General features: G+C 42.0%; 3 protein-coding genes across 4 annotated transcripts; 1 reads left to right on the top strand and 2 right to left on the bottom strand.

The window, feature by feature from the left end:
* Nucleotides 1–324: 324 nt before the first annotated feature.
* On the bottom strand, nucleotides 325–1,648 carry LEAP2 (liver enriched antimicrobial peptide 2). The gene is made up of 3 exons (XM_036847670.1): nucleotides 1,270–1,648; nucleotides 921–1,060; nucleotides 325–612 (listed from the first exon to the last, which is right to left on the bottom strand). Exons 1-3 carry the CDS (start codon nucleotides 1,324–1,326, stop codon nucleotides 576–578), a joined length of 234 nt encoding a protein of 77 aa, XP_036703565.1. The 5' UTR covers nucleotides 1,327–1,648; the 3' UTR covers nucleotides 325–575.
* A 4,520-nt stretch (nucleotides 1,649–6,168) lies between these two features.
* Nucleotides 6,169–7,724, bottom strand: LOC118891728 (cytochrome b-c1 complex subunit 8). Of its 2 annotated transcripts, none has more exons than XM_036845390.1 (3): nucleotides 7,621–7,724; nucleotides 7,287–7,454; nucleotides 6,169–6,647 (listed from the first exon to the last, which is right to left on the bottom strand). In XM_036845390.1, the coding sequence occupies exons 2-3, from the start codon at nucleotides 7,438–7,440 to the stop codon at nucleotides 6,553–6,555; spliced, it is 249 nt and encodes an 82-aa protein (XP_036701285.1). In that variant the 5' UTR covers nucleotides 7,441–7,454; nucleotides 7,621–7,724; the 3' UTR covers nucleotides 6,169–6,552. The 2 variants fall into 2 exon arrangements, with proteins under 2 accessions (XP_036701285.1, XP_036701286.1); XM_036845391.1 differs by having other exon boundaries at nucleotides 7,612–7,719.
* A 1,952-nt stretch (nucleotides 7,725–9,676) lies between these two features.
* On the top strand, nucleotides 9,677–12,920 carry GDF9 (growth differentiation factor 9). The gene is made up of 2 exons (XM_036847515.1): nucleotides 9,677–10,415; nucleotides 11,554–12,920. The coding sequence occupies exons 1-2, from the start codon at nucleotides 10,019–10,021 to the stop codon at nucleotides 12,513–12,515; spliced, it is 1,359 nt and encodes a 452-aa protein (XP_036703410.1). The 5' UTR covers nucleotides 9,677–10,018; the 3' UTR covers nucleotides 12,516–12,920.
* The last annotated feature ends 12,938 nt before the right edge of the window (nucleotides 12,921–25,858 follow it).

The following is a 25,858-nucleotide window of genomic DNA, read 5'->3' as shown; positions in this document are numbered from 1 at the left end:
TCATAGACAAACTAGGGCACATCGTCAGGTACTGAGTGCCAATATCGCCTATCTTTTGACACCTCACTGAAATGTTCTTTACATGGAGTGAAGGGTTAGGATCCAGGGCCATAGTTTATGAACTTGCCGAGGTTAATCACTAGCTATTAGTAAACTTTTGCCTTTAGCCTGCCATTGTGTTATTTCTTCAAGAAATGTTAACTCTCACTGCGCTTTCCGGATTGAGAAGTTAACACGTTATTATTAGGCAATGCTGGGTTTTCTATAGTATACAAAATAAATCCTTCTTCCCCTCAAAAGCATGAATTCCAGGCTGCCAGAATCTCAGTTTGAGACATTTAATAGTATACATAGAAAAATAAACTCTTAAGTTGACAAGTTTAGTTATGCTTATCTGCATATCAACATTCCAAGAAGAAACGGAGACCAATTTAAAGCATACACCTGTCTTTAAACATTTAAAAACACAACATTGCTTCACTTAAGTGCCTCCAACCAAATGCAGTTAATCAATATTCCATAGAACGGAGCATTGTTGTAGGTAAGTGCTGTCCTCTTTTCCCCTGGTGTATACATCATTCCTGGGCCACACTTAGGGAACAGCGTCTTTTTCTAAGGGAAAAGAAAAGGTGATTTTTAAGACAGAGGTCTAGCAGTGCCCAGAGCCACCTCTACTGCATTTCCTTCCTCTGCTTGATATCCAGTCTCAGGGTAGAGCAAAGAAAGGAAAGGCACTACTCTTTTCATGGTACCTGTGTGGAGCCGTTCTTGGCTCTTAACTCTTGAGGGATTCTCCCCCGTGGAGCTCCCACCTCAACCCAGGCACTCTTCCACCCCAATTTTATTTTCAGGTCTGTGTATGTGCTGATATCTCCTTTGCGCAGCTTCCCAGGCCTCTTGGGCCCAGGTTTGTGGAGTACCTGCATAGCCTTGTGATACATTCAGAATCATCCCGACAGGAGGCTCCAATGGGCCTGAGGGAAACCCCTCTCCAAAATGGGGTCATTCTCCTCAGCCTTCTCTTTGCTGAACTCAGTTCTGGTACTGGGGAGTCATGTACCTGTAGGACAAAGACAGATTCACCTCAGGTACGGAAGAGTTGAAACCTTGCTGTACAACTTGGAATAATGATCACCTCCCCCAGATGCTGTAGACTCAGAGCAGAGGGCCCATTCCTCAGGACTGAGGCTGGTGCTCAAGGTCTGCTTACAGTTCTTCCACCACCACTACCATCCCCAGCTACCCGCGTATGTATCCTTCTCTTCTTACCTGGCCTAACAGAAACAGGCAGACCAGGAGTACTGCAAAGAGTTTGAGGTGCCACATCTCAGTAGATGGGATATTGGATCCTGAAGGCTGGGGACAGTTCCCACTTCCTTTTATAGATAGATCTGCCTCTTCTATGGTTGCCAAGTGAGATGGGGGCAAAGTTTATATTTGCAGTCAGGGTCAATTTAATAAGTTAATGTCTACCAGAGAGGAATGTGCTCAAGGCCTGCCTTTCAGGCACGTAGTATTTACTGATCCCTCATCTGGACTTTGAGTGATCGTGTTGCTGGCATGGACCTTTTCACCCATTTTGCCAAAAGTCAGCACTACCTCCTCCCCTTTGAATAGCCACGTGAAGCCATTGAGGGAGACCAGGCATCTGGCCACGTTTTGATTCCAAAATAGCTCAGTGAGATCACTCTAGTCAAAACAGAATTCTAATAATGAGGTCTTCAGAAATAGTGTTGACCCCTTTCAGCCTTGTCTAGGAAAGAAGCACTGATCTATTTTGTTACAGGCACTTGGATAAGGCCCTTATCTCCCTTCTGTGGGAGGATACTTCAGCAAGCATGGTCTACAAGTGCCCCAGATCCCCATTTGTATAGATGGACTATCACCCTAATTATTTGTTCCACATCATCTCTGTAAAGAATGGAAACCCAGCTGCAGGAAGTTCAAAGTCTGGCCTACCTGCCATCTCCCAGGGGAAGGGCGATCAGGACTGACTGGTGGTGTTTCAGTCATGGGTGAATTGAATGAATAAGTATAGGTTGACTTTGTTTCCTTTTTTAAAATGTGAATGAGGAGATAGCAGGGGCCCCTAAATCAGTGAGAGAGCTTGATGGTGGTGATAAACATTGTCAACCTTGAATTACTAGCTTTCTTGCCAGTAGCTGACTGGGCCTTTTACAGAGCACATCCTTCCAGCAGCCTCAGGGAAGCAGGCACAGGGCTGAGATCTCTCCAAAGCCCAAAACATTGTCACCTTAAGTAGGAACCAACACAAGTTTCTAGACCAAGAAAGAGCATGTACCTAAACCATGAGTAGTTATGGGTACTCATAATGACATAGACATTTTAATAAATTTGTGGGGAAAGGTGTGAATTCTGAGTAAGGAGATATATAGGACTTCAGATTTTCCTATAACCTGGAAGGAAAAGCCAAGAAGACAAATGCAACAAGATTTTTTTTTCTGCCTTGTGTCTCCCTGAACACCTGGCTGATACCTCTTCCCAAAGCCCTTCTCATCTTCACAGGTTGGATATGTGGTGAGGGCCTGCCTGTTCCCCAAGGAAAAGTGGAGGAGATGTGGCACAGCTGAAGGTGGGACAGGACAGTCACGAATCCTCTTGCCAAGGGAGAAGAGGGTGGTATGGTGGGCCTCAGAGCTGGGATTGGGCGGGGTGTGACTCCACACATGTGTCTGCCTGGTTCCAGTCCTCTCAGGACCAGGCAAGGCCTGGAGGGAGATACCACTGCTTGCACTTAAGGAACATGGAGAAGCAGAACTATGCCAAACTCACCTAAGCAATCCTGCAATTTTGAGACTAGTTAGCTGTTCCTTGCCTTTACTCCTGAGCTTTGATACAGAATGACCCCAAGTAGGGGCTTAACTAGAACTTTTGTGGGGTGGGGAAGAGGCTGTGTGGTGACCTAGTGAACACTGGGTTAGAACACAAATCTGATTACATAAGTGAAAGACTGAACAGCATGATATCCTAGAGCCAGTTGGGTCTGTGGACTGAGTGCCAGCCTCCCGTTAATGAGCCTAGACTGATGTGCCAAATGGGATTTGGAAAGTGCTGATTCCAAAGATGGATACTTTCTCCTAATCCTCCATTTCTGCCTTCCTGTATTTCAAGGAAAATCAAAGTAGCCTTTTGTATTAACTTATAAAGCCAATACCACAGCCAAGGATAAGGGCCTGAGGCTCTGGGCCCTCTCTGTGCATGGGGAGAAGAAGGACTATTCATCGTCATGGGTGTGACAACACTGCAGAAGCCTTTGTAGCTCAAGCCTCTCTCTCTTTTTTTTTTTGGCCTCACCGCAAGGTTTGCAGGATCTTAGTTCCTCCACCAGGGATGGAACTCGCGCCCCCTGCGGTGGAAGCGCAGAGTCTCAACGACTGGACCGTCCGGGAAGTCCCTTAAGCCTCTATCTTGTATGCCATCCCTCCTCCCAAAAGAAAAGATCCATTAGTTACTGCCTGTGGAAGGAATCACTGTGAGGGAGAGTATTTCATGTGTCTACAAACTCTGTAGTTGTTTTTGTTTAAATATGGAGCAAAATCAAACTTTAAAAGCAAGCAGCATCCAAACAGCATTAAACTGAAGTGACAGAAGTTGCCCACAGCCATCCCACATCCCTTGAGTAGCTGTGAAGGCCTATTCCTAACATTAAAAAATAAAAATTGTAAAAGTCCAGGGGCTCTCTACAATCAAGTATTTTGCTGAATGAGTCAACCCAAAGTACATGTTCCTTCCTCCAGCAGAAAGGTCTAGGCGGCCATAAGGAGAAATGCTTGGCTGGGAGGCAGGAGCCGGGGGCCCAGGTAGGGTAGCTGACCAGATGCCAGCCCTGCCCCTCTTTGGGCTTTAGTTTCTTGTTCTGTCAATGAGATGGGAGCATATCTCTGAGGCCCCTCAGGCACTGACATTTGGGGGTTCAAATAATTAATTTAGAAGAAGAAAGTGAGACTGAAGCATGTTTGATAGCTTACAGCTTGGAAACTCTGAATACAACTCTGAGGGATTTTCTGTTTCTGAGGTAAGTGCCTAGGGTGAAATGGGAGACAGAGTGTGTAGCTACATGAGCAGCTATTTGAAACAGGTAGAGGGGAGATCATGATGGGCTTGACAGTAATTGGAAACTTTTTTGCCGTCCCTGAGCAGGAGATGCCTAATGAAAAATGAAAGTCTCTGAAATGGAAAGACTTTTCCAGGTAAAACTTCAACGAAGGGTCAAAGTGTATTTGCTCAATCGCTGGCTAGAACTGGCACGGACTTCTGGGCCTGCATCTCTGGGACTGTATTGGCCGACGGAAGAATCCCCTTTGCTGCATTCTGCAGACCAGAGATAAAAGTCCTTGTGGGAGCAGGTGCACTGCTGGGAAAAAGAAGGGCCAAATGAACACGTGATTGTGCCCCAGCAGCAGGTGAAGGAGCCACACCCTGGCTGGAGGCTCCAGGTGGGTGGGTTATAGGCATAGAGGCCCACAACAGTGATCCCTCTTAAGAGACTTCACCCATTTTCCTTTTCTTTATGGATTTCTACAGATAAACCATAAAATGATCCCAGATCCCATATCATGTATAGGAGCACTGAGCTATAACTCACATTCCACACCATCCACCAGCCCCACGCCACCCCCCCACAGGACCCTGCTACACAGAGCTCTGGGTCTCCAAGCGTAGAGAGGGGAGCCCCTTGGTGAGGGACAGGCTTAAAGCAGCCTTTAACAGTTTTATCCAAAAGCAGAAGCTTAGCACGTGCAAGGGCTTATAGGACAGTCTTCTCAGTAGAGCACTCCTGGGATAAAAGGTTTCAGACCAAGAGGCTCAGTGCCTGGTCTGGGCTAAGAGGGGTCCGGTTTGATTTCGGGCTGGTATCTCCAAAGGACTCAAAAGAACCAGAATAAAAGTCTAAGGGTAAAATGAAGCCAAGATATGGGACAAGGAAGGGTGGCCATAGTCCCTAGGAAGCTTGGGGCTAAAAGTGGAGGGAAAAAAAAACAGATATCAATGGCCTGTCAAGGCAGTGATCGATCCTCCCCTGGCAGGTGAACCTGTTCAAACTATGGAAGGTTAAGGATGCATTTACACCTTCTTCAGGTCCACAGCTTTCACCAGATTCTCAAAGGAATCTATAACCCATATACGTTGCAGATCAGGCAGCAAGCTCTGGGAATAAACTTGGACAAAAAGCCAAACAGGAAAATTAGACTATGTTTGGTGAGACAAGAGTTTTCATCACACCGCTGTCCTTTGTTAAGCCTGTACCACCCTGCCAGACTCTTACATGCCACTCATTTCACTGTTACCTCAGGCCTATGGCTTTGTCTTAATACATCTATTTTACGGATGCGAAGCTCACAGCTAAGGAATGAGGGTTTCTTGCCTTTATCACACATTGAGGAAGCAAGAGTTAAAGGATATGGGCCCAAGTCTGTCAGTCTCAGCTGTACCTCCTTCTCCTGCCTCACAATCAGTGCCATCTTACTGATTTTTGTTTTGCTTTAAGGTAGTTTTGGTTCCTGAAAGGCAGGAACAATCATTAGAATAAGAAGGAAAGACACATCCTGGGCCAGATGCTGAGCTGCCCTGTGAAAGTTGCTGCTCTGGACCAGCAGGAAATCTCCTTAGAAGAGAGGAAGTTTCTAGAAATGGAGCAGGGGAACCAGAAGCATAAAACTGCCAACACCTACCTGCACCATCTCCTGGTGAAGGGAAAAGGGTCTTTTCCACTAGAAAGATAATTCAGAGGCTCTAAGACAGGGGTAAACATTTTCTATAAAGGGTCAGAGAGTAAATATTTTAGGCTTTATGGGCCACACACGGCTAAAAAGCACTGTTAGCAACCTGGTACAAACACAGCCAGCTTGCTGACCCCAGCTCTAGAGGCAAAGGGGTCACCTCACTCTTTCCTTTCATAGCTGACTTCCTATCATGTGGTACAGCACAGCTTTAAGAGCACAAACTTTAGTGCTCTACCACTCACTAGCTGTATAATTTGAGGCAAATTACTTGACCTCTCTGTGCCTGTGTCCTCATCTGCAAAATGAGTGTAATGGTGATACTTCAAAGGTAGTTTTGAAGGAAAAAACCCCGAAAAACCAAAGGTAGTTGTGAGGTTTAAAAGAACTTATTTGTGTAAAGGGCTAAGAAGAGTACCTGACACACTGTAATTACTAGATTTTATTGTCAGTATGGAAGCAGTGGAAGCATGGAAGCAGGGAGCCAACATTACCCACAGTCGACGCCATCCACAACTGTTCAACTACAGGAGTAGCTGCAGCTACATTCTTGTAGGTTATAGAACAAGGAGCGAGCTACAATCCTTCACCAAACTCAAACTAGCCAAAACGGTTCAGGACTCATGCTGGGAAGGGGAATTCATGAACTTGAAAAGTAGCAGTCACATCCAAGGACTCTGCTCACACAAAACGCAAAATCACAACAGTGCAGCCTATAATAAGTTTATTGTGTCTTCAAGACACTAAATGTAGACTCCTCTCCCAGAGAAGGGTCTTTCAGAGACAAGAAACTATTATCCAGATGAGTTGCTCATTTGTCATTTTCATACGCAGCTGGATTCTTCCTCTTGGATTTCTCAAACTCCTGTGTTCCCCATGTGTAGACAAGATAAAACACTACGAATGCTATAAAAATAATAAATGAAAATAAGCAGTGAGCACTTACAAGACACATGGATCTCAGTCCTCTTTTCTGACTCAACATATTCTGCCTTCCTGTCTCTAGATTTTAAGAAACCACTCTTAAACGAGACGATCAAGAAAGGTTACATTACAAACCCATTTTTACAGGTGTGTAAAAGAAAGGGGTTTACCCAGGAAAATTTGTGACCAACTCTTCCCTATTGCTCCCCTGTTGCACATTTTAAAGTATTTTAATGAGATAACTGAGATCAAATTCACATAAGCTTCATCATTTAACCATTTTGAAACGTACACTTCCGTGGGTTTTAGCAAAGTCACAATGTTGTGCAACTATCATCACTATCTGCTGCACCTTTAACACAAAACAGTTCATCGCTAAGAAGTGGGTAAAGATGACCTCAGAGGGAGACGCTGGAGTCACACAACTGACCTTGGGCCAGTCATTTAAGCTGTGACTCACCTCCCTCATCTATAAGATGGGGAGGATATGACCAGTTCAACGGCATTCAGGACTATTCAATGAGAAAACGTGTGTATGGCGAGCTGTGGAGTGCTCAGTGAGGGACCCGCAGTGCCCACTGTGGATGGGAGTCCAGCCCCCCGCCCGGCCAGAGCACTCACGCGGCGCGACGCGAAGGATGCGCGCCCGAGTGCGGCGCAGCATGTTGGGGATGCCCTTGCTGAAGTAGTGCGGGAAGGCGCGCTGCTCGAAGGGTGACAAGCTGTAGGTGATCACATGCCGCATCCGCATCAGATGCCCAAACTCGCGGCCCATGGTCGCGGCGGCGCCTGCAGGACGGAGGGTGGAAAGGCGCTGGGCTCAGGCCTCGTACATGCCGCCCCCAACCCGAGGCTCTCCCCGGCGCTCCTCACTCCTTCCAGCCTAGACGGCGCCCCCACCCCCCCGGGGCCACCGAGACCGCACTACCGGACCCCACTCCCGCACCGAGGTCACCTCGCCCTCCGCAGCGCAGAATCCACCGGCCTCCGTCCGCCACTTCCGGTAGGATCGGATGCCGCGCTAGGAGGCAGTGAGGTCACTTCCGGGAGGATCAGTTCCCGGCTGTCTCCGGGGGAAGGCGCCATCCTCCCCTGGGCCGGGGAGGAGCGCCCCGGTCGAGTGACGTAAGGTGGGCGGTGCCTGCTTGGGGGTCGGGCCAAGCGCGACTGAGTGGGCGTTGGGGCACGGCGGCTTCCCCGCGAGCCTCTCAGGCTTCTCCTCGGTTCCCGCCTTTCCCGGGAGCCGCACGGACTAAGAGTTGAAGAGCCAGGGGCCCGCCGACCTCGAGGGCCGCGCTGGCCGCGCGCTTAGGGTCGGGTGTTCTCCCGCGGTGGAGAGCGCCCCTGAGGCCGGCGCCCGGCAGCCGACGCGAGGTTTTGTAGGGTCTTGTCCAGTAGCTGGAACAGGAATCGGTTATGTTCAAGCCCTCAGCGACCCCAGACCCCGAATCAGGGACACGGATCTGGGACTTCTCTTGGCACCCACCGGATTAGAATCCACTGGCAGGGTGTAGACTTTCCCAAGAGAGAATAAAAATGTTTCCTCAAATTTAGCCACAGGAGTCCTCAAGTAATAGTCCAGCAACTGATGAACAGCTGTTAGTGGTGGTAGGAGGGAAGAAAGAGGCGACCTCCACAGCAGCCGGCTTCCCTCGGACGGGGTTCTGCCTGGGGCGGGATGTCACGTTGCCCACAGTTCACTCCACTTCCCAGGAGGGAGGCGATTCCATTTTCGGAAAAGTGCTGTCTGCTTAAGGATGCCGCTGTCCTGTACAGCTGACTGACTTTTCCACTTGATGCAGCATGTCTGTAAATGTTTTGTTCATGGAATTGCTGGCCATGTGTAATCTAGGACTAAGTTCTCGTTCAACAGTTTGGCTGTGTTTTATAACCCTGCTTACCAGCCACGGGCCAGGGAGGCTTGGCCGACAATGAACTTAAAATTTACAAATAGGGACCTCCCTGGTGGCGCAGTGGCTAAGAATCCACCTGCCAATGCAGGGGACACGGGTTCGAGCCCTGGTCCAGGAAGATCCCACATGCCACAGAGCAACTAAGCTCATGTGCCACAACTACTGAGCCTGCGCTCTAGAGCCCGCGAGCCACAACTACTGACCCCACGTGCCACAACTACTGAAGCCAGCACGCCTAGAGCCCGTGCTCTGTAACAAGAGAAGCCAGTGCACCACAAGGAAAAGCAGCCCCCGCTCGCAGCAACTAGAGAAAGCTCGCGTGCAGCAATGAAGACCCAATGCAGCCAAAAATAAACAATAAATAAATAAATTTATTTTAAAAATATTTACAAATATACCTCGGTTTTATCAGCCTGGGTACTGCATAGACTGGTCTGTATCTTATACCATGAGTATATTCAGCTCTTCATTGTGCACCCGTCTCATTTTTTCTAACACATCATCTCTAACCTGATTTTAGCTCAGAGGCAAGAACATAAATACTTATAACAGTTAAGAACAAAAATATCCTAGCAAATTCTACCACCATTTGAGTGATTAATAAAAAATAAAACTTTCGTTTATTTTCTAGCACCTGAAAACATCTCTAAACCTTTCAACTAAAGTATGTATAGATGAATGTGCAGACCAAAGTAAAGGCATCAAGATAATTATATTTAAAAATGAGTCAGGATTAAAGGCGATGTCCCCCTTTTTAAAAGCATATTGCAGTATTCCAAGTACATATCCTTACTAAGCTACCTGAGAGAACTAGGCAACTTAATAGTTCTCTGCTCTCTGGAATTTCAATGCCAATTGTGACTTTCTCTCACCCTCCAAATCAACATGCAGTAAATAAATATTCTAAGCACCTGGAAGTGGGAGATGTGATGAGGATGGAGAGGGGGAGTAAACCGAATACCGTAAGTTGCATACCAACAGATCTGTGTATCATCATGAATAATTAGTTAGCCTTTCCATGTCCCTTGGAAGTTTCAGCAAGCACCTAAGGAACACTTTAAGAATACTAATCTCTCTCAAAAAATGGGTGGTTTTGTTTTAAGATCATTCCTCAATTCCTCTTAGCCTTTCAGCTACATAGCTAGTCCATTAACTTAAGAGATTTTAAATAAATGCCAGGGAAAAGGAAAAGGAAAGCTACATAACCAAGTAAATCTGTATCTAATTAGGAGAAATTGGATAAATAGGGTGTTATCAGCTGTTTGACATACAGCTGATAAAAATTACCTTCAGCTAGGTATCCTTGATGTCTGATTACGGAAGTGAACCTAGCCCACGCACACACCTAAAATTTATTTAAGAGACCAACAGAGGCTCTTCCTGGCTTTTAGGAAGAAGACTGGTATGGGGAAACGTGTTTCTTGGTAATTCTTCCAAGCTATGGCACTTCCCAGCAAATTCTTCCTTTGTTTTTGCTGCTTTGCCTGGCTCTGTTTTCCTATTAGCCTTGGTTCTCAGGCTTCTAGGGGAGAAGCTCAGATTGCAGCTAGTGCTCCACTGGAATCTGAGGCTGAGCCTCGGTCCTTTCTGCAGCCTCTAGATGGGAGACACAGACCTGGCCTCCTTTCTCCTCTCTTTAAGGTTCTGTACGATGGGCAAACGGAGGCCCCCAGGCTGCAGCCAGATGACAGAGCTTTGCACTACATGAAGAGGCTCTATAAGGCCTGTGCTACCAAGGAGGGGATCCCGAAATCCAACAGAAGTCACCTCTACAACACTGTTCGGCTCTTCGCCCCCTGTGCCCAGCACAAGCAGGCTTCTGGGGACCAGGTGACAGGTGTGTAGGAGCAGACTGGTTAATGGGTGGAGGGAAGAAGATAGACCTTCTGCATTTCAGTTACCGAAAGGATCTGGCCCTTGCTCCTTGACTTACATTTTACTTTGCATGATACTCAATATCAAATTCCAAACAAATCTGGTACTTGATCTTATTGTTTCTTCCTAATGCCCTCATGGGTTAAGCTGGCCTGGTATGATAGAAGAGACTTAATGGCCCTAAAGGCTGGGAAAGTGCTGCTGGAAGTTAGCGTCTTGTCCAAGGTCACAAAATCAAGACTGGAAAAGAGGTATTTTGACTTCCAGTTGCATATTCTTCTCATGCTACCAATTCTGGCCTGGATATGTGCCTAAAGAATCTCTTTCAGCTGTTGGTGTGTTTTATTAAACAGGATATTTCCCCATGTTTGTTGCTTTCTGTGAGAGGAAAGCTTAAGTACCTATGTGGAACAGTAGATCCTTATAAGAACTAAAGCATTAGTCAACAATCTTGTGTGTGTGAGAGAAGGAAAGCAGCACTATTAACAGAATCTATATTCACTAGCTCATAACTTACAGAAAACCCTTCTAACTCAGCAGGTCCTTTGTGGCTATTTAAAACCTTTCCTCCTTCCTTGATGTCCTGTTTTGTTTATAGTGGGTTTAGAGCCTCCATTTGCTGTCGGTCTCAAGTGTTCCAAATTAACTTAGACAATTATGTTTTCTTTATTGAGTCTGTCCATAAGGACTTGAATGTTTTCTTAACAAGCCTGGCAAGTGTCGTTATTATATTTTTCCCCTTAGAGACTCTTCAAGAGAAAAATACTGCTCTCCTTCTTAGCTTCCTCTATGTTTGAAGCAAGTTATTAAGATTCTGAAACTTCAGAATGTAGTGATTCCCCGTTTTAATTCACCACCAGAGCTGTTCTGAATTGCTGGTGATTAAGTATCCAGCTGTAAGTGCTGGGACTTAGTCATGGTACTGGTTACCTGCTTTTTTTTTTTTTATAACCCGCATCCCACCCCAACTTCTGTTTTGAGACTTGAGAAAGTGGGAAAAGAAGGGTGGAAGCACATCCTGAGGTACTAATTCCTTGATCTGACTTTACGTTGCTTTCGATTTGTATTGAGCATTACTGGTGGCTTGTTTTTCTCCTCAGGTACCCTTCCATCATCAGTGGACCTGCTGTTTAACCTGGATCGTGTTACTGCTGTTGAACATTTACTCAAGTCAGTCTTGCTATACACTTTCAACAACTCCGTTTCTTTTCCCTCTCCTGTTAAATGTGTATGCAACCTGGTGATAAAAGAGCCAGAGTTTTCTAGCAAGACTCTCCCAAGAGTTCCATACTCATTTACCTTTCACTCACAGTTTGAACTTAGAAAGAAATACAGATGGATTGAGATTGATGTGACGGCTCTCCTTCAGCCTCTAGTGGCCTCCAACAAGAGGAGTATTCACATGTCTGTAAGCGTCACGTGTGTGAAAGACCAGCTGCAGCATCCTTCAGTGCAGGACAGTCCACTTAACGTGACTCTTCTGGCAGCCCCCTCACTGCTTTTATATCTGAATGACACAAGTGCTCAGGCTTATCACAGGTGGTATTCCCTCCACTATAAAACGAGGCCTTCACAGGGTCCTGACCAGAAGAGAGAGCTGTCTGCCTATCCCATGGGAGAAGAGGCTGCTGAGGGTGTGTCCCGTCACCGGAGAGATCAGGAAACTGTCGGCTCTGAATTGAAGAAGCCTCTGGTTCCAGCTTCATTCAATCTGAGTGAATACTTCAAACAGTTTCTTTTTCCCCAAAATGAGTGTGAGCTCCATGACTTTAGACTTAGCTTTAGTCAGCTGAAGTGGGACAACTGGATTGTGGCTCCACGCAAATACAACCCTCGATACTGTAAAGGGGACTGTCCCAGGGCGCTCGGACATCGGTATGGCTCTCCGGTTCACACCATGGTGCAGAACATCATCCATGAGAAGCTCGATTCCTCAGTGCCGAGACCATCCTGTGTACCTGCCAAGTACAGCCCTCTGAGTGTTTTGGCAATTGAGCCTGATGGCTCAATCGCTTACAAAGAATATGAAGATATGATAGCCACTAAGTGCACCTGTCGTTAACATAGGCTCCTCTCAAGTAAAACCGTGAGTCTCCTGGCCAAAGTAAATGCCGTGCGCCTGTCTGTGCCTTTGGGAGAAAGTTTCATGTATCAAGTCTCTAAATGTAATGCAGTGTGTTGTGTGAGGAGGAGCCTGGGTAGATGAGCACATTCTGTGGCATCTATCACGGTAAAGGGATAACAGCTGCCTTTCTCATTGCCAAATGTAAATGAAATGTACTTCTTTTGGAAAGCTTTACATTTTTTTCCCCTGAGTGATTATTTTTTTTCTTTTGCAGGAGTCTTGTTTTTGATGTAAGAAAAAAAGCTTAATTAGCATAAATCTTGGATGGAACTGCAGCTCTAAATAGGCAATTCAGATTGCTGTAGTCTTATTTAATGGAACAATAAATTGCTGTGAGTGGCATAAATTTTCTGTGTGTGGTTTTAATTAAAGATTTGCTTTTAAATGGTCATTTGAGAGGGAGAGGGAAATGTGTCTAAAAGGTAGTCTCAGCTCCACTTACTATCCCTTTTTCGGAGTGAGAGAGACTAACTTCTCCATATCCTGACGAAGTGAGAGTCATTACACTAGAGAGTATGCAATATAACCCATTTCTGTTGTATTAGTGATTGGTACTAACTCTGCTCCTTAGATGGCTTGTGTAGATTGGTTGACTCATGTCAAACAATAACATTTGTCCCATTTATTTAAAGGAAATAGCCTTGCAAATTCTCCCAAGAAAATGCAGAGTTCAAGGTTTTTAAAACGTATTTTCTCCTTTATATATTTTAAAACTCTGACCTGTTGCAAGGAGGTCAAGAAGCGTTTTTTCTTGACTGGTTGGTTTGTTTTTGCTGCTTTCCCTCAGCTCCTATCACTCCACCCGCACAGGTTTTTTTCCCAGGTGGATATAGCACTGTTTGCACTAAATTAAGCTGGCAGTGACTAGGTTATATTACAGCGCAGGCCTTGTTTGCATATGAGGGCTTTTATGTGGGTTTTCAGTAAACCTACCTTGAGAAAGCCCTGGAGGCGCAGAGTCCGGGGCTGATGCAGTGATTTTTTGTTTCAGAGTTTGTAAAACCCTCACCTGCAAACCAAAAGTAACTCCAAGGTGCAAGTACTTCTCATTCTTTAAATGATTTTTGCTTGGTGCTTAGTGTCTAAAGAAGTCAGCTGGGATTTTGATAGGGATTGTGTTGAATCTATAGATTAGTTTGGGGTGTACCGCCATCTTAACGTTAAGTCTTCCAATCCACAGGTGTGAGAAGTTTTTCCATTTATTTAGATCTTTCATTTCTTTAGAAAATATTTTGTAGTTTTTGAGTATGTTTTGCACTTTACATTGTTAAATTTATTTCTAAGTATTCTCTTTTGATGCTGTTGGGAATTAAATTGTTTTCTTAGCTTTATTTTTGAATTGTTTCCTGGTGCTGTCTTGCATACACCTTACAAACCTGCACACACTGTCCTAAATGCTCTATTTATCTGCTCATGATTTTTTTCCCTCTAAAAAACATTTTTTCCAAAAAATAGGACTGAAAAGTTTTAGGTGGCCTAGTTTCCAAATAACTTTGCCATCTTGTTGTGTAACTTGTACCATTACTCTTGGGTAAATGAAGCTGCAAATATAAGAGATAAATGGTGTTTCAGGGTTTTGTATCATTCTCTGTCATTCTTAGGAGTAAAAAAATACTTGGAATGGCCAGGGCACTAGTGATGGTGGCAAGGTACAACTGAGCTTATTTAAAGGTAAATCTCCCTTAAATATGGCTGTTTTCAAATGGACCACATGAAATTTACATCAACTTTAAGGATTCCTCATAGTTCCCCAAATGCCTAAACTGACATTTTTTTCCCTTAAAAAGGGGAATTTGTTTTGCTTTATTGTTTTGGGGTGGTTTTTTTTTTTCATGGCCTAGTTCTGTGGCTGAGTATGGAATATGGTCTGCAATCAGAGGTTTTGAAAAGAAGAAAATGGTGGGGTAGTTTTGATGGAAGTTAAGTATTAGGGTCAATGCCAAAATTAGGAGTAGGTAAATATTATAGTTCACCCGTCTAGGTAAGTTCTAAAATTGACTGACTTAAAACACTTTTGCACAGTGTTTTGATGCTATAGCTGTGTAACGATAGCTTGAAAACCGTAAGCTTGGCTTCCCCCATCCCTTTAGGCTTTATTTGTAAATCTAGTCTCTTTCATTCAGAGGACAGCGTTAATATGCAGGGCTTCTATATCTGCTAAATTTAAACTTCAAAGATTCTCTTCTACACAATCGAGGAGGATACACTAGTCTCCCAACTGCCGCCTCCGTTCGAAACCTGTGTTTCTTCAGTTACTCTTATAAAAGCAGCCAATTTAGAAAATAAATAAGAAAGGACCACAGTGATTTAGATCTGGAAATTCAAGGATGAGGCTTCATCTGCCTTAAATAGGTGCATTCAGCTTTGGTATTTAGTCCAGATGAGATACGGGGTCACCTAACATGATGAGTGCCTTAGTGTACCAAGGAACAATGGGCCATGTCAGGAGCTGGGCTCTCCTTCAGCTCTGAGTTTCCTGTTCTTTATCAGTATAAATCAACTCCTGTGTTACGCTGAATACTTTGTTTTACTAATCAGCTTCAGGAGCAGCAGCTGCTCGAGTTGGTTTAGAACTCAATTTAGACAGCCTGTGGGAAAAATTAAGTTGCTCTTTCACGAGGTAAAGGAGGAAGTATTCCTGACTATATAAGAGATAAAAGAAAAATGCTCAGAAGAACTTGGTTTATATCAATTTTAAGTAGTTGATTTCAATTTGCAACTTTGGAGAGATTGTAACTTATAAAATGATAATTGAAATGAAAACACTTAAAATACTCTTTAGAATATTTAGAGGATGTAAGTCCCCAAAACATTTCTTAAGTATAGAGATTGGCTGAATGGATTATGATAGAGTAGAAAAGTATGCTATTTTATACATTAACTGTTCTCTAAATAGATGGAAAAATAAACACAACCTGGAGATTTAGACACTTCATCCTTTACCAGAATTGACAAGCCAAGTAGGTTCTCTTCATGTGGTTAATTACTTCCTGATGGAGATGTCCTTCCCAAACTCCATTTATACTAGTCAATTTTTGGAAAGGGCCTTGATTTGTCAGTAAGACTAGGACTATTTCAATATCCATTTAAAGAACAGGATTTTATAGATGGCCTGACAGTAATTTCTTCGTTCTACCTTACTACGTAATACAACTTGTATGGAAGAATTGAGTAACTAGATAAATGTGGATAAGAGTCAGCTGTACATTTTGGACATCTTATTAAGAATAAGTGCTTTGTGAACAGTTCTGAGTCATTTACAGACTTGTCTGTGGTGCTGGTGTCTTTCCACATTGAAGTGCTGTGACAGGCAGTGTTAGGAGTTCATAGCCTGTGCCTGGATGTCATTTTGGCATTCTCAGAAATAATTAGCTCATTGAATAAATATTTATTGAACACTGACTATGGGCAGGTGCTGTGTGTGCTTAAGAACAGAGTCTGATGTCCTCAGCTCCGGGAAAAATATATCACCTACCAGAAATGGAGACTTCCTTTATTACCCTAAGTTCCATCAGTGAGCGTTCAGCACCACAGAACGTTCTGTGGAGGAATACATTTTGGGGTGGTACTACCTAAGCAGGCTGAATGAATACTAAATTAACTTACCTTTAGAATTTTTTAATTAAACTTTTTAAAGATAATTATAGATTCACATGTTATTGTAAGAAATAATAGAGAGATCACATGTATCCTTTATCCAGTTCCCCTCAATAACATCTTGCAAAACTGTAACAATGTCACAACCGGGATATTGACACTGATACAATAGGTTAGAATTTTTCACACGTTGAAACCTACTTTGGTCAAGAGAAATGTTGACCCTAACATCAGGAAAGTTTGATATCTCTGGGTGGAAATAATGGTTCGATATTTTTTTGTCTTACACCATTTCATATCTACCTTTGAAACTTTGAGCTTTTTTTAATTGAAGTATAGTTGATGTACAATATTATGTAAGTTACAGGTGTACAATATAGTAGGTTACAGTTTTTAAGTTATACTCCATTTCTAGTTACTATAAAATATTGGCTATATTCTGTGTTGTACAGTACATCCTTGTAGCTTATTTTATACATAATTTTTTGTACCTCTTAATCCCCTACCCCTATCTTGCCCCTCCCCATTTCCCTCTCCCCACTGGTAACCACTAGTTTATTCTCTATAACTGTGAGTCTGTTTCTTTTTTTTTTTTTTATTCACTAGTTTGTTGCATTTTTGATTCCACATGTGAATGATATACAGTATTTGTCTTTGTCTGACTTATTTCACTTAGCATAATACCCTCCAAGCTCATCCATGTTATGGCAAATGGCAAAATTTCATTCTTTTTTATGACTGAGTAGTATTCCATTGTGTGTGTATGTGTGTGTATATATGCATGTGTGTATGTATATATACGTATATATATATATATGCCACATTTTCTTTATCCACTCATCTGTTGATGGGCACTTACTTTACTTTCTTGGCAATTGTAAATAATGCTGCTATGAACACTGGGGTGCATTTATCTTTTCAAATTAGTGTTTTTGTTTCTTGTGGATATATACCCAGGAGCAGAATCATTGGGTCATATGGTAATTCTATGTTTAGTTTTTTTTAAAACCTCCATACTGTTTTCCACAGTGGCTGCACCAGTTTACATTCCCGCCAACAGTGTATGAGGGTTCTCTTTTCTCCACATCCTCAACATTTGTTATTTGTGTTCTTTTTGATGATAGCCATTCTGACAGGTGTGAGGTGATACCTCATTGTGGTTTTAATTTGCATTTCCCTGATGATTAGCGATGTTGAGCATCTTTTCATGTACCAGTTGGCCATCTGCGTGTCCTCTTTTGAAAAATGTCTAGTCAAGTCTTCTGCCCATTTTTTAATTGAGTTTGTTTCTTTGAGTTGTATGAGCTCTTTATATGTTTTGGATATTAACTCCTTATTGGCCATATCATTTGCAATTATTTTTTCCCATTCCATAGGTTGTCTTTTTATTTTCTCAATGATTTCCTTTGCTCTGCAGAAGCTTTTAAGTTTAATCAGGTCCCATTTGTTTATTTTTGCTTTTATTTCCTTTGCTTTAGGAGACAGATCCAAAAAAATATTACAAAGATTTATGGCAAAGAGTGTTCTGCCTATGTTTGCCTCTTGGAATTTTATGGTATCTGGTCTTACATTTAGGTCTTTAATCCATTTTGAGTTTACTTTTGTATATGGTGTTAGAGAATGTTCTAATTTCATTCTTTTACATGTAGCTGTCCAGTTTTCCCAGCACCACTTTTTGAGGAGACTGTTTTCTCTCCATTGTATATGCTTGCCTCCTTTGTCATAGGTTAATTGACTATACATGTGTGGTTTCATTTATGGGCTCCCTGTTCTGTTCCAAAGCTTTGATTACTGTAGGTTTGTAGTATAGTTTGAAGTCAAGAAGTGTGATTGCTCCAGCTCTGTTCTTCTTTATCAAGGTTGTATTGGCTATTCATGGTCTTTTGTGTTTCCACACAAATTTTAAAATTATTTGTTCTAGTTCTGTGAAAAATGCCATTGGTAGTTTAATAGGGATTGCAGTAAATCTGTAGATTGCCTTGGGTAGTATGGTCATCTTAATAATATTAATTCTTCCAATCCAAGAACATGGTACATATTTCCATCTGTTTATGTTGTCTTCAATTTCTTTCATCTGTGTCTTACGGTTTTCTGAGTACAGATGTTTTACCTCCTTAGGTAAGTTTATTCCTAGGTATTTTACTCTTTTTGATGCAATAGTAAATGGGATTGTTCCCTTAATTTCCTTTTCTGATCTTTCGTTGTTAGTGTATAGGAATGCAAGGGATTTCTGTGCATTAATTTTGTGTCCTGCAACTTTACTGAATTCTTGGATGAGCTCTAGTAGTTTTCTGGTGGCATCTTTAGGATTTCCTATGTATCGTATGTTTACTTTCCATGTATAGTATGTATATTTTCTATGTATGTCATCTGCAAACAGTGACAGTTTTACTTCTTCCATTCCAATTTGGATTCCTTTTATTTCTTTTTCTTCTCTGATTGCTGTGGCTAGGACTTCCAAAACTATGTTCAATAAGAGTGGCGAGATTGGACATCCTTGTCTTGTTCCTGATCTTAGTGGAAATGCTTTCAGCTTTTCACTGTTGAGAATGATGGTAGCTTTGGGTTTGTCATATATGGCCTTTATTATATTTTGAGGTATGTTTCTCTATACCTACTTTCTAGAGAGCTTTTTTTATTTATCATAAATGGATACTGAGTTTTGTCAAAAGCTTTTCCTGCATTTAATGAGATGATCATATGGGTTTTTTTTTTTTAAAACATCTTTATTGAGGTATAATTGCTTTACATTGTTATGTTAGTTTCTGCTGTATAACAAAGTGAATCAGCTATACGCATACATATATCCCTATATCCCCTCCCTCTTGCATCTCCCTCCCACCCTCCCTGTCCCACCCTTCTAGGTGGTCACAAAGCACCAAGCTGATCTCCCTGTGCTATGCAGCTGCTTCCCACTAGCTATCTATTTTACATTTGGTAGCGTATATATGTCAATGCCACTCTCTCACTTCGTCTCAGCTTACCCTTCCCACTCCCCATGTCCTCAAGTCCATTCTCTACGTCTGCATCTTTATTCCTGTCCTGCCCCTAGGTTCTTCAGAACGATTTTTTTTTTTTAGATTCCATATATATGTGTTAGCATATGGTATTTGTTTTTCTCTTTCTGACTTACTTCACTCTGTATGACAGACTCTAGGTCCATCCACCTCACTACAGACAACTCAATTTCATTTCTTTTTATGGCTGAGTAATATTCCATTGTATATATGTGCCACATCTTCTTTATCCATTCATCTGTCGATGGACACTTAGGTTGCTTCCATGTCCTGGCTATTGTAAATAGAGCTGCAGTGAACATTGTGGTACATGACTCTTTTTGAATTATGGTTCTCTCAGGGTATATGCCCAGTAGTGGGATTGCTGGGTCGTATGGTAGTTCAATTTTCAGTTTTTTAAGGAACCTCCATACTATTCTCCATAGTGGCTGTATCAATTTACATTCCCACCAACAGTGCAAGAGGGTTCCCTTTTCTCCATACCCTCTCCAGCATTTTTTGTTTGTAGATTTTTTGATGATGGCCATTCTGACTGGTGTGAGGTGATACCTCATTGTAGTTTTGATTTGCAATTCTCTAATGATTAGTGATGTTGAGCCATCCTTTCATGTGTTTGTTGGCAATCTGTATATCTTCTTTGGAGAAATGTCTATTTAGGTCTTCTGCCCATTTTTGGATTGGGTTGTTTGTTTTTTTTGATATTGAGCTGCATGAGCTGCTTGTAAATTTTGAAGATTAATCCTTTGTCAGTTGCTTCATTTGCAAATACTTTCTCCCATTCTGAGGGTTGTCTTTCATCTTGTTTATGGTTTCCTTTGCTGTGCAAAAGTATTTAAGTTTCATTAGGTCCATTTGTTTATTTTATTTCCATTTCTCTAGGAGATGTGTCAAAAAAGATCTGACTGTGATTTATGTCATAGAGTGTTCTGCCTATGTTTTCCTCTAAGAGTTTTATAGTGTCTGGCCTTACATTTAGGTCTTTAATCCGTTTTGAGTTTATTTTTGTGTATGGTGTTAGGGAGGGTTCTAATTTCATTCTTTTACATGTAGCCTGTACAGTTTTTCCCAGCACCACTTATTGAAGAGGCTTGTCTTTTCTCCATTATATGTTCTTGCCTCCTTTGTCGTAAATTAGGTGACCATATGTGCATGGGTTTATCTCTGGGCTTTCTGTCCTGTACCATTGATCTATACTTCTGTTTTTTGTGCCAGTTCCGTACTATCTTGATTACTGTTAGCTTTATGGTATAGTTTGAAGTCGGTGGAGCTTGATTCCTCCAACTCCGTTTTTCTTTCTCAAGATTGCTTTGGCTATTCAGGGTCTTTTGTGTTTCCATAGGAATTGTAAGATTTTTTTGTTCTAATTCTGTGAAGAATGCCATTGGTAGTTTGATAAGGACCTGCACTGAATCTGTAGATTGCTTTGGGTAGTATAAATCATTTTCACAATATTGATCTTCCAATCCAAGAACATGGTTATATTTTCTGCATCTGTTTATGTCATCTTTGATTTCTTACATCAGTGTTTTATAGTTTTCTGAGTACAAGTTTTTTGCCTCCTTAGCCAGGTTTATTCCTAGGTATTTTATTCTTTTTGTTGCAATGGTAAATGGGAGTGTTTCCTTAATTTCTCTTTCAGATTTTTCATCATTAGTGTATAGGAATGCAAGAGATTCCTGTGTATTAATTTTGTACCCTGCTACTTTACCAAATTCATTGATTAGCTCTAGTAGTTTTCTGGTAGCATCTTTAGGATACTCTATGTATAGAATCGATCACATGGTTTTTATTCAATTTGTTAATGTGGTGTATCACATTGATTTGCAGGTACTGAAAAATCCTTGCATCCCTGGATAGATCCCACTTGATCATGATGTTTGATCCTTTTAATGTATTGTTGGATTTGGTTTGCTAATATTTTGTTGAAGATTTTTGTGTCTATATTCATCAGAAACTTGGAGAATTTTAAACTACAATTTTACTTATTCAATATTTATTGGGCATATACTACATGTAAGGGACTCTTCTAGATGCTGATATGAGAGTGGTAAACAATATAGTCGTGGCACTTGATCTCATGGAGCGTCTATTACAGTGGGGAAGAGACAGACAAAACAATTAAACAACACAAGTAGCCATATACAGGAACTTCTAGGCAGAGCAAATGGATGTGAGAAGAAACTTGTGTTCAAAGAACAGGAAGAACTGCGCGTGACTGCAAGTGGGAAAGGAGAAAGAATGGGTGGAAGGGCAAGTGGAGTGGGAGGAGATGAGACTGAAGAAGCAGACAGACCAGATGATACAAGACCTTGTTGGCCAGCACAAGGGGATTGGATTTTTATGCTAGGTTCAATAGGAAGCCCTTGAGAGTGTTTAATTGGGGACCTGAAATGGTTAGATTCATTTTTTTTAATATCATCTCAGTGTTCTATGTGTTGTTTGGCAGAGATGAGTCTGAAGCAGAGAGAACTTCTGGGTTTTAGGGGGCTATTATCATGGTCCAGGGGAGAGATTATGCTGCCTTGGAGTATGGCAGTGGAGATGGGGATGCAGAGACGTGAAGAAACTTGGAATTTATTTTTGTGGCTTCTCCGTTTGTTGCTTGGCCTATTTCTCTAAGGTTGTAGGATGGCAACCTTCTACTAAGAGAAGACACTTAGGATCTTATGGTGAAATCAGAGGATAAAACTTATCCCATTCCCTGGCTTCATATTCCCATCCACATGAGCTGCCTCTTAATTATAGTTTTTCTTTGTTCTGTTTGTTCTTGCATTATTTCTTGAGTTTTGTTTTGTTTCTGTTTGTTTCAGTCTTTGCCTTTCATGTTGGAGGCTTTTCTCAAGTGTCTTTTGTTGTCCATTTATAAGTGTAAGGCTTTAGAAAGCTGTTGGAAGCTCTGTATGAGAGGGTGGGATGTGTTAATTAATGGGCTCTTTAGTTTGAGGCTCCTCTGTTTCTTTAAGTTTTTCCACAAAAGAATAATCCAGTCTTCTTGTGGGAGGAAGATGGGGCAAAGATGTACACTTAGCTGCTGGTCTTCTTAGAGCCCAGCAGTGCAAAGGGCTATACGATTTTACCTAATCCCTTTTTATCCCAATATTGCATCTCTTCCCCCAACCTCCACCATGCCTCTTTGCTTCAACTCTTCTGTATGGAGCATCTTTGATTCAAACTCTTCCACAAAGTAAACCACTAGTCTCCTCGCTGGTGGCAGGTGATCCCCTAGCTGCTTGGGGTGGGAGAGTACACACTGGGTCCAACTGTTCCATCTACAGACTCGGGCAATACCCACTTAGTTGTATCTGGCACGGCTGCCTTCCATAGCCCATGGCATCTTCATTTCCTGAGCTTCCCAGCATTCTCTGCTGTGGCTCACCTAGCTTCTCAATGACATCCCCACCCCCTGCAGGTTTAGGTTTCTTTTTTAATTAGTTCTGCTCACTCTTCCAGACAATTTTCATTCCAAAACTTTTTTCACACACCTGCTGTGCTCTCCTTACCTGTTCTTTGCCCTATGGGTATATTTGATAATCACTTCTAATGTTAGTGGGAGGGACTAGAGACCAGTGCATGTGCTCAGCTCTCCAAATCAAAAATGGGTACATCTTTAAGCAGCATGTAAAGTCCTTGTTCAAACCTCTGCTTAGAGAAAGTGGGTAAGAAAAAGTCTATTGCAAATTGTAATCCCTTTGTGACCTGAAAAGAACTTTCCACATGTTCTCTATTTGGTGGTTTCTGTAAACTTCACCATCTAATCCTGGTCTAGTCAGTTTTGGTTAAGGAAAGTGGAAGTATGTCTTAAACAGGAGAACATCCAATATTTGGGATGCATACCATGTTTAACATAAAAAGTACTTCATTAGATACTATTGACTAGCAGGACTAGTATTAACTGCCTGCCAATAAATAATCTGAAGTTTTGTCTAAACGTAGGAAAACTGAGTTCAATTGTACCTGTAGAAAACGGAAAAACAAGCTTAAGAGTTTAATAAAGTTGAAATAAAGGTGAATGTGCCTAGCTTCCATTGCATCATTTGCCAGGAAAATTTGTACTTCAAACCTTGCAAATCATTGCATGATTGGAGAAGAAAGTAATCAGGATCATAAGTTTTCGTTGTGTTCATACCCTTGACCATTACCAGTTTGTGAAATATTTGTAAAGGGCTAAAGCAGGGTTGTGGAGATTAAGGAATCCGGGGGATTTTCTGAGTTGATGTCACACATTGAGCACTTCCTGGAATTCATGGCTTCATCTTATCCAGCTCCTTCTCCATCAAAACTATAGGCAGATGAGGTAAAAAGAATCCCCAAGAGAGCAGTACTTGGTTTATTACTACTCATCAGATCATATTCCAGAGAGCATAGTAGGCACGCCCCAGGGAACAGAGTAACTAAAAGCATGAGTTCTGGAACCACCCTGGCTGTAACTTCAGGCAAGTGAGTTAACCTCTGTGAACCCAGTTTCCTCATTTGTAAAACAGGGAAAAAATAGTACCTATTTCATAGGGTTGTCGTGTGGATTAACTAAGTTAATACATCTAAAGGGCTTAGAACAATGTCATGCAAATAGATTCTCACTAAGTGCTGCTTTTATTAATACCACCATAACTAAGATGCTCCGAAGCTGTGCTGTCCAATACAGTAGTCCCTTGCTACGTGTGGCTATTGAGCATTTAAAATGTGGCTTATCAAAACTGAGGTGAGCTGTGAAGGTAAAATACACACCAGATCTCAAAGACTTAGTATGAAAAAATGTAAAACACCTAATTTTGTTATATTAGTTACATGTTGAATATATTTGCATATATTAAATATGTATATATATATATTTAATATATATTAACATTTATTTTACCTGTTTCTCTTTTACTTTTTCATGTGGCTATTAGATAACTTAAGACTACGTTTGTGGCTCATTCTATTTCTCTTGGACTTCACAACAGCCTCTTCCTCATGTGATTTCACTCTAAACTCCACCCTGCTATTGCCCCCACCCCAAGGTAGAGTTCCTGACACTTATACACACATTATTCAGTCAACCCTTAGTATGGACGGCGTTCTGCACCTGGATTCAACCCACCTCAGGACGTGCAAACTGTGGATAGGGAGGGCTGACTGTACTACACTGCTTTATATAAGGGACTTGAACATCATGGAGTTTGGTATCTGCAGGGGGTCCTGGAACCAATCCCCTCGATACCAAGGGACGACTATATATTTATCACTTAATCTGATACAGTTACTCCTCCTAGCTGTCTTTCGACCAATGATACTCGAATGTACTTCTTTCCCACTATGGAACTGCCCAAGCCTGGTAGAATCACTGTTGGTAAAAGATGAGTCACAGCTCTCACTGATGAGAACAGTGACAACAACTTGAGAGAGGCACAGATTAATATGTATGGAAGCTTGCATTAATTTTCTGTAGCTACCTTTGGAGTATAGTTCTCAGGGGCTGTCTGATTATCTGCCCCATCCAAGTCAGAGGAACTGATAAACTCTGTCCACCAGAAAGACCCTGGACCTAGTTCTGCTGACGTTCTTTTTCTTCGAAGAAACCACATGTGTGAAGCTGAGAACTACCATGTAGATACACATATGGTGTCAGGATTGGAATATGCCTTCACTTAATAGGTCCTGACAATAATTTAGGTATTCTGATTATATTTTCACGTCAGATCAAAATTTGTTAACAGGTAGCACTAGGCTATATACTTTTTTTTAAAAATATTTATTTATTTATTTTGGCTGCCCCGGGTCTTAGTTGCGGCATGTGGGATCTTTAGCTTCGACATGTGGACTTCTTAGCTGCAGCATGCAAACTCTTAGTTGAGGTATGAGGGATCTAGTTCCCCGACTAGGGATTGAACCTGGGCCCCCTGCATTGGGAGCATGGAGTCTTACCCACTGGACCACCAGGGAAGTCCCTAGGCTATATACTTTTGATCAGACTCCTTTTGTATTGCTGCTAAAGACTCTTTTTTTAAAAAAATAACTAGCAGACTTTAATTCATCCTCAATAGTAATTTAAGTCATATGACATCCATGCATGTGAATATTGAGACTTGTGGCCCACAGATAAACCCGAGATCTCCTGGCATGCAAGATGGTTTTAGGTCTGTGAGCAGATGGTGCTCTGAGCTAGTGGGTAAATTAGTGCAAGAATACACGAGCTTTCTTTCTGCATTTAGGGACACACACTTAAAATGTCAGAGAGGTTACAGCCCTTAGTAAAGACCATTTCTTGCTTATATATGAAGATCTTGAGCAAGAATGGGCCAATGTCAGCAACAACTGTTAACTCTATGCGTGCACTGTGCAGCCGTAGTACATACACATACAGAGAGAAAAATTCACATACCCTAAAATTTATCACTTCAAAGCGTACACTTTAGTGATTTTTAGTATACTCACAAGGTGGCGCAACTATCACTGATATCTATAATAATTCCAGAATATTTTCATGGTCCCCAAACAGAACTTCATACCAATTAATACACACTCCCCACACCCACTCCTCCTCTAGCAGCCACCAATCTGTTTTCTGTCTCTATGGATTTGCCTCTTCTAGACATTTTTTAATGGTTTTTAATGGTTTTTTGTGTTTTTAATTTGGCTGCCCTGGGTCTTAGTTGTGGCACATGAGATCTTTAGTTGCAGCATGTG

This window comes from Balaenoptera musculus, chromosome 3, assembly GCF_009873245.2.
Source record: "Balaenoptera musculus isolate JJ_BM4_2016_0621 chromosome 3, mBalMus1.pri.v3, whole genome shotgun sequence".
In the NCBI taxonomy this organism is placed as follows: domain Eukaryota; kingdom Metazoa; phylum Chordata; class Mammalia; order Artiodactyla; family Balaenopteridae; genus Balaenoptera; species Balaenoptera musculus.
This window is presented reverse-complemented; position numbering and strand designations above follow the sequence as displayed.

Excerpts from the sequence above, each read along its gene's own strand:
- LEAP2 (XM_036847670.1), bottom strand. The coding sequence starts at position 1,326 with ATGTGGCACCTCAAACTCTTTGCAGTACTCCTGGTCTGCCTGTTTCTG. Across the intron at positions 1,061-1,269 it reads GCCTGTTTCTGTTAGGCCAG|GTACATGACTCCCCAGTACC; the intron begins GTAAGAAGAGAA and ends TTTGTCCTACAG. Across the intron at positions 613-920 it reads TGTATCACAAGGCTATGCAG|AAAAAGACGCTGTTCCCTAA; the intron begins GTACTCCACAAA and ends CTTTTCCCTTAG.
- LOC118891728 (XM_036845390.1), bottom strand. The coding sequence starts at position 7,440 with ATGGGCCGCGAGTTTGGGCATCTGATGCGGATGCGGCATGTGATCACC. Across the intron at positions 6,648-7,286 it reads CATCCTTCGCGTCGCGCCGC|CATTCGTAGTGTTTTATCTT; the intron begins GTGAGTGCTCTG and ends TTATTTTTATAG.
- GDF9 (XM_036847515.1), top strand. The coding sequence starts at position 10,019 with ATGGCACTTCCCAGCAAATTCTTCCTTTGTTTTTGCTGCTTTGCCTGG. Across the intron at positions 10,416-11,553 it reads TTCTGGGGACCAGGTGACAG|GTACCCTTCCATCATCAGTG; the intron begins GTGTGTAGGAGC and ends TTTTCTCCTCAG.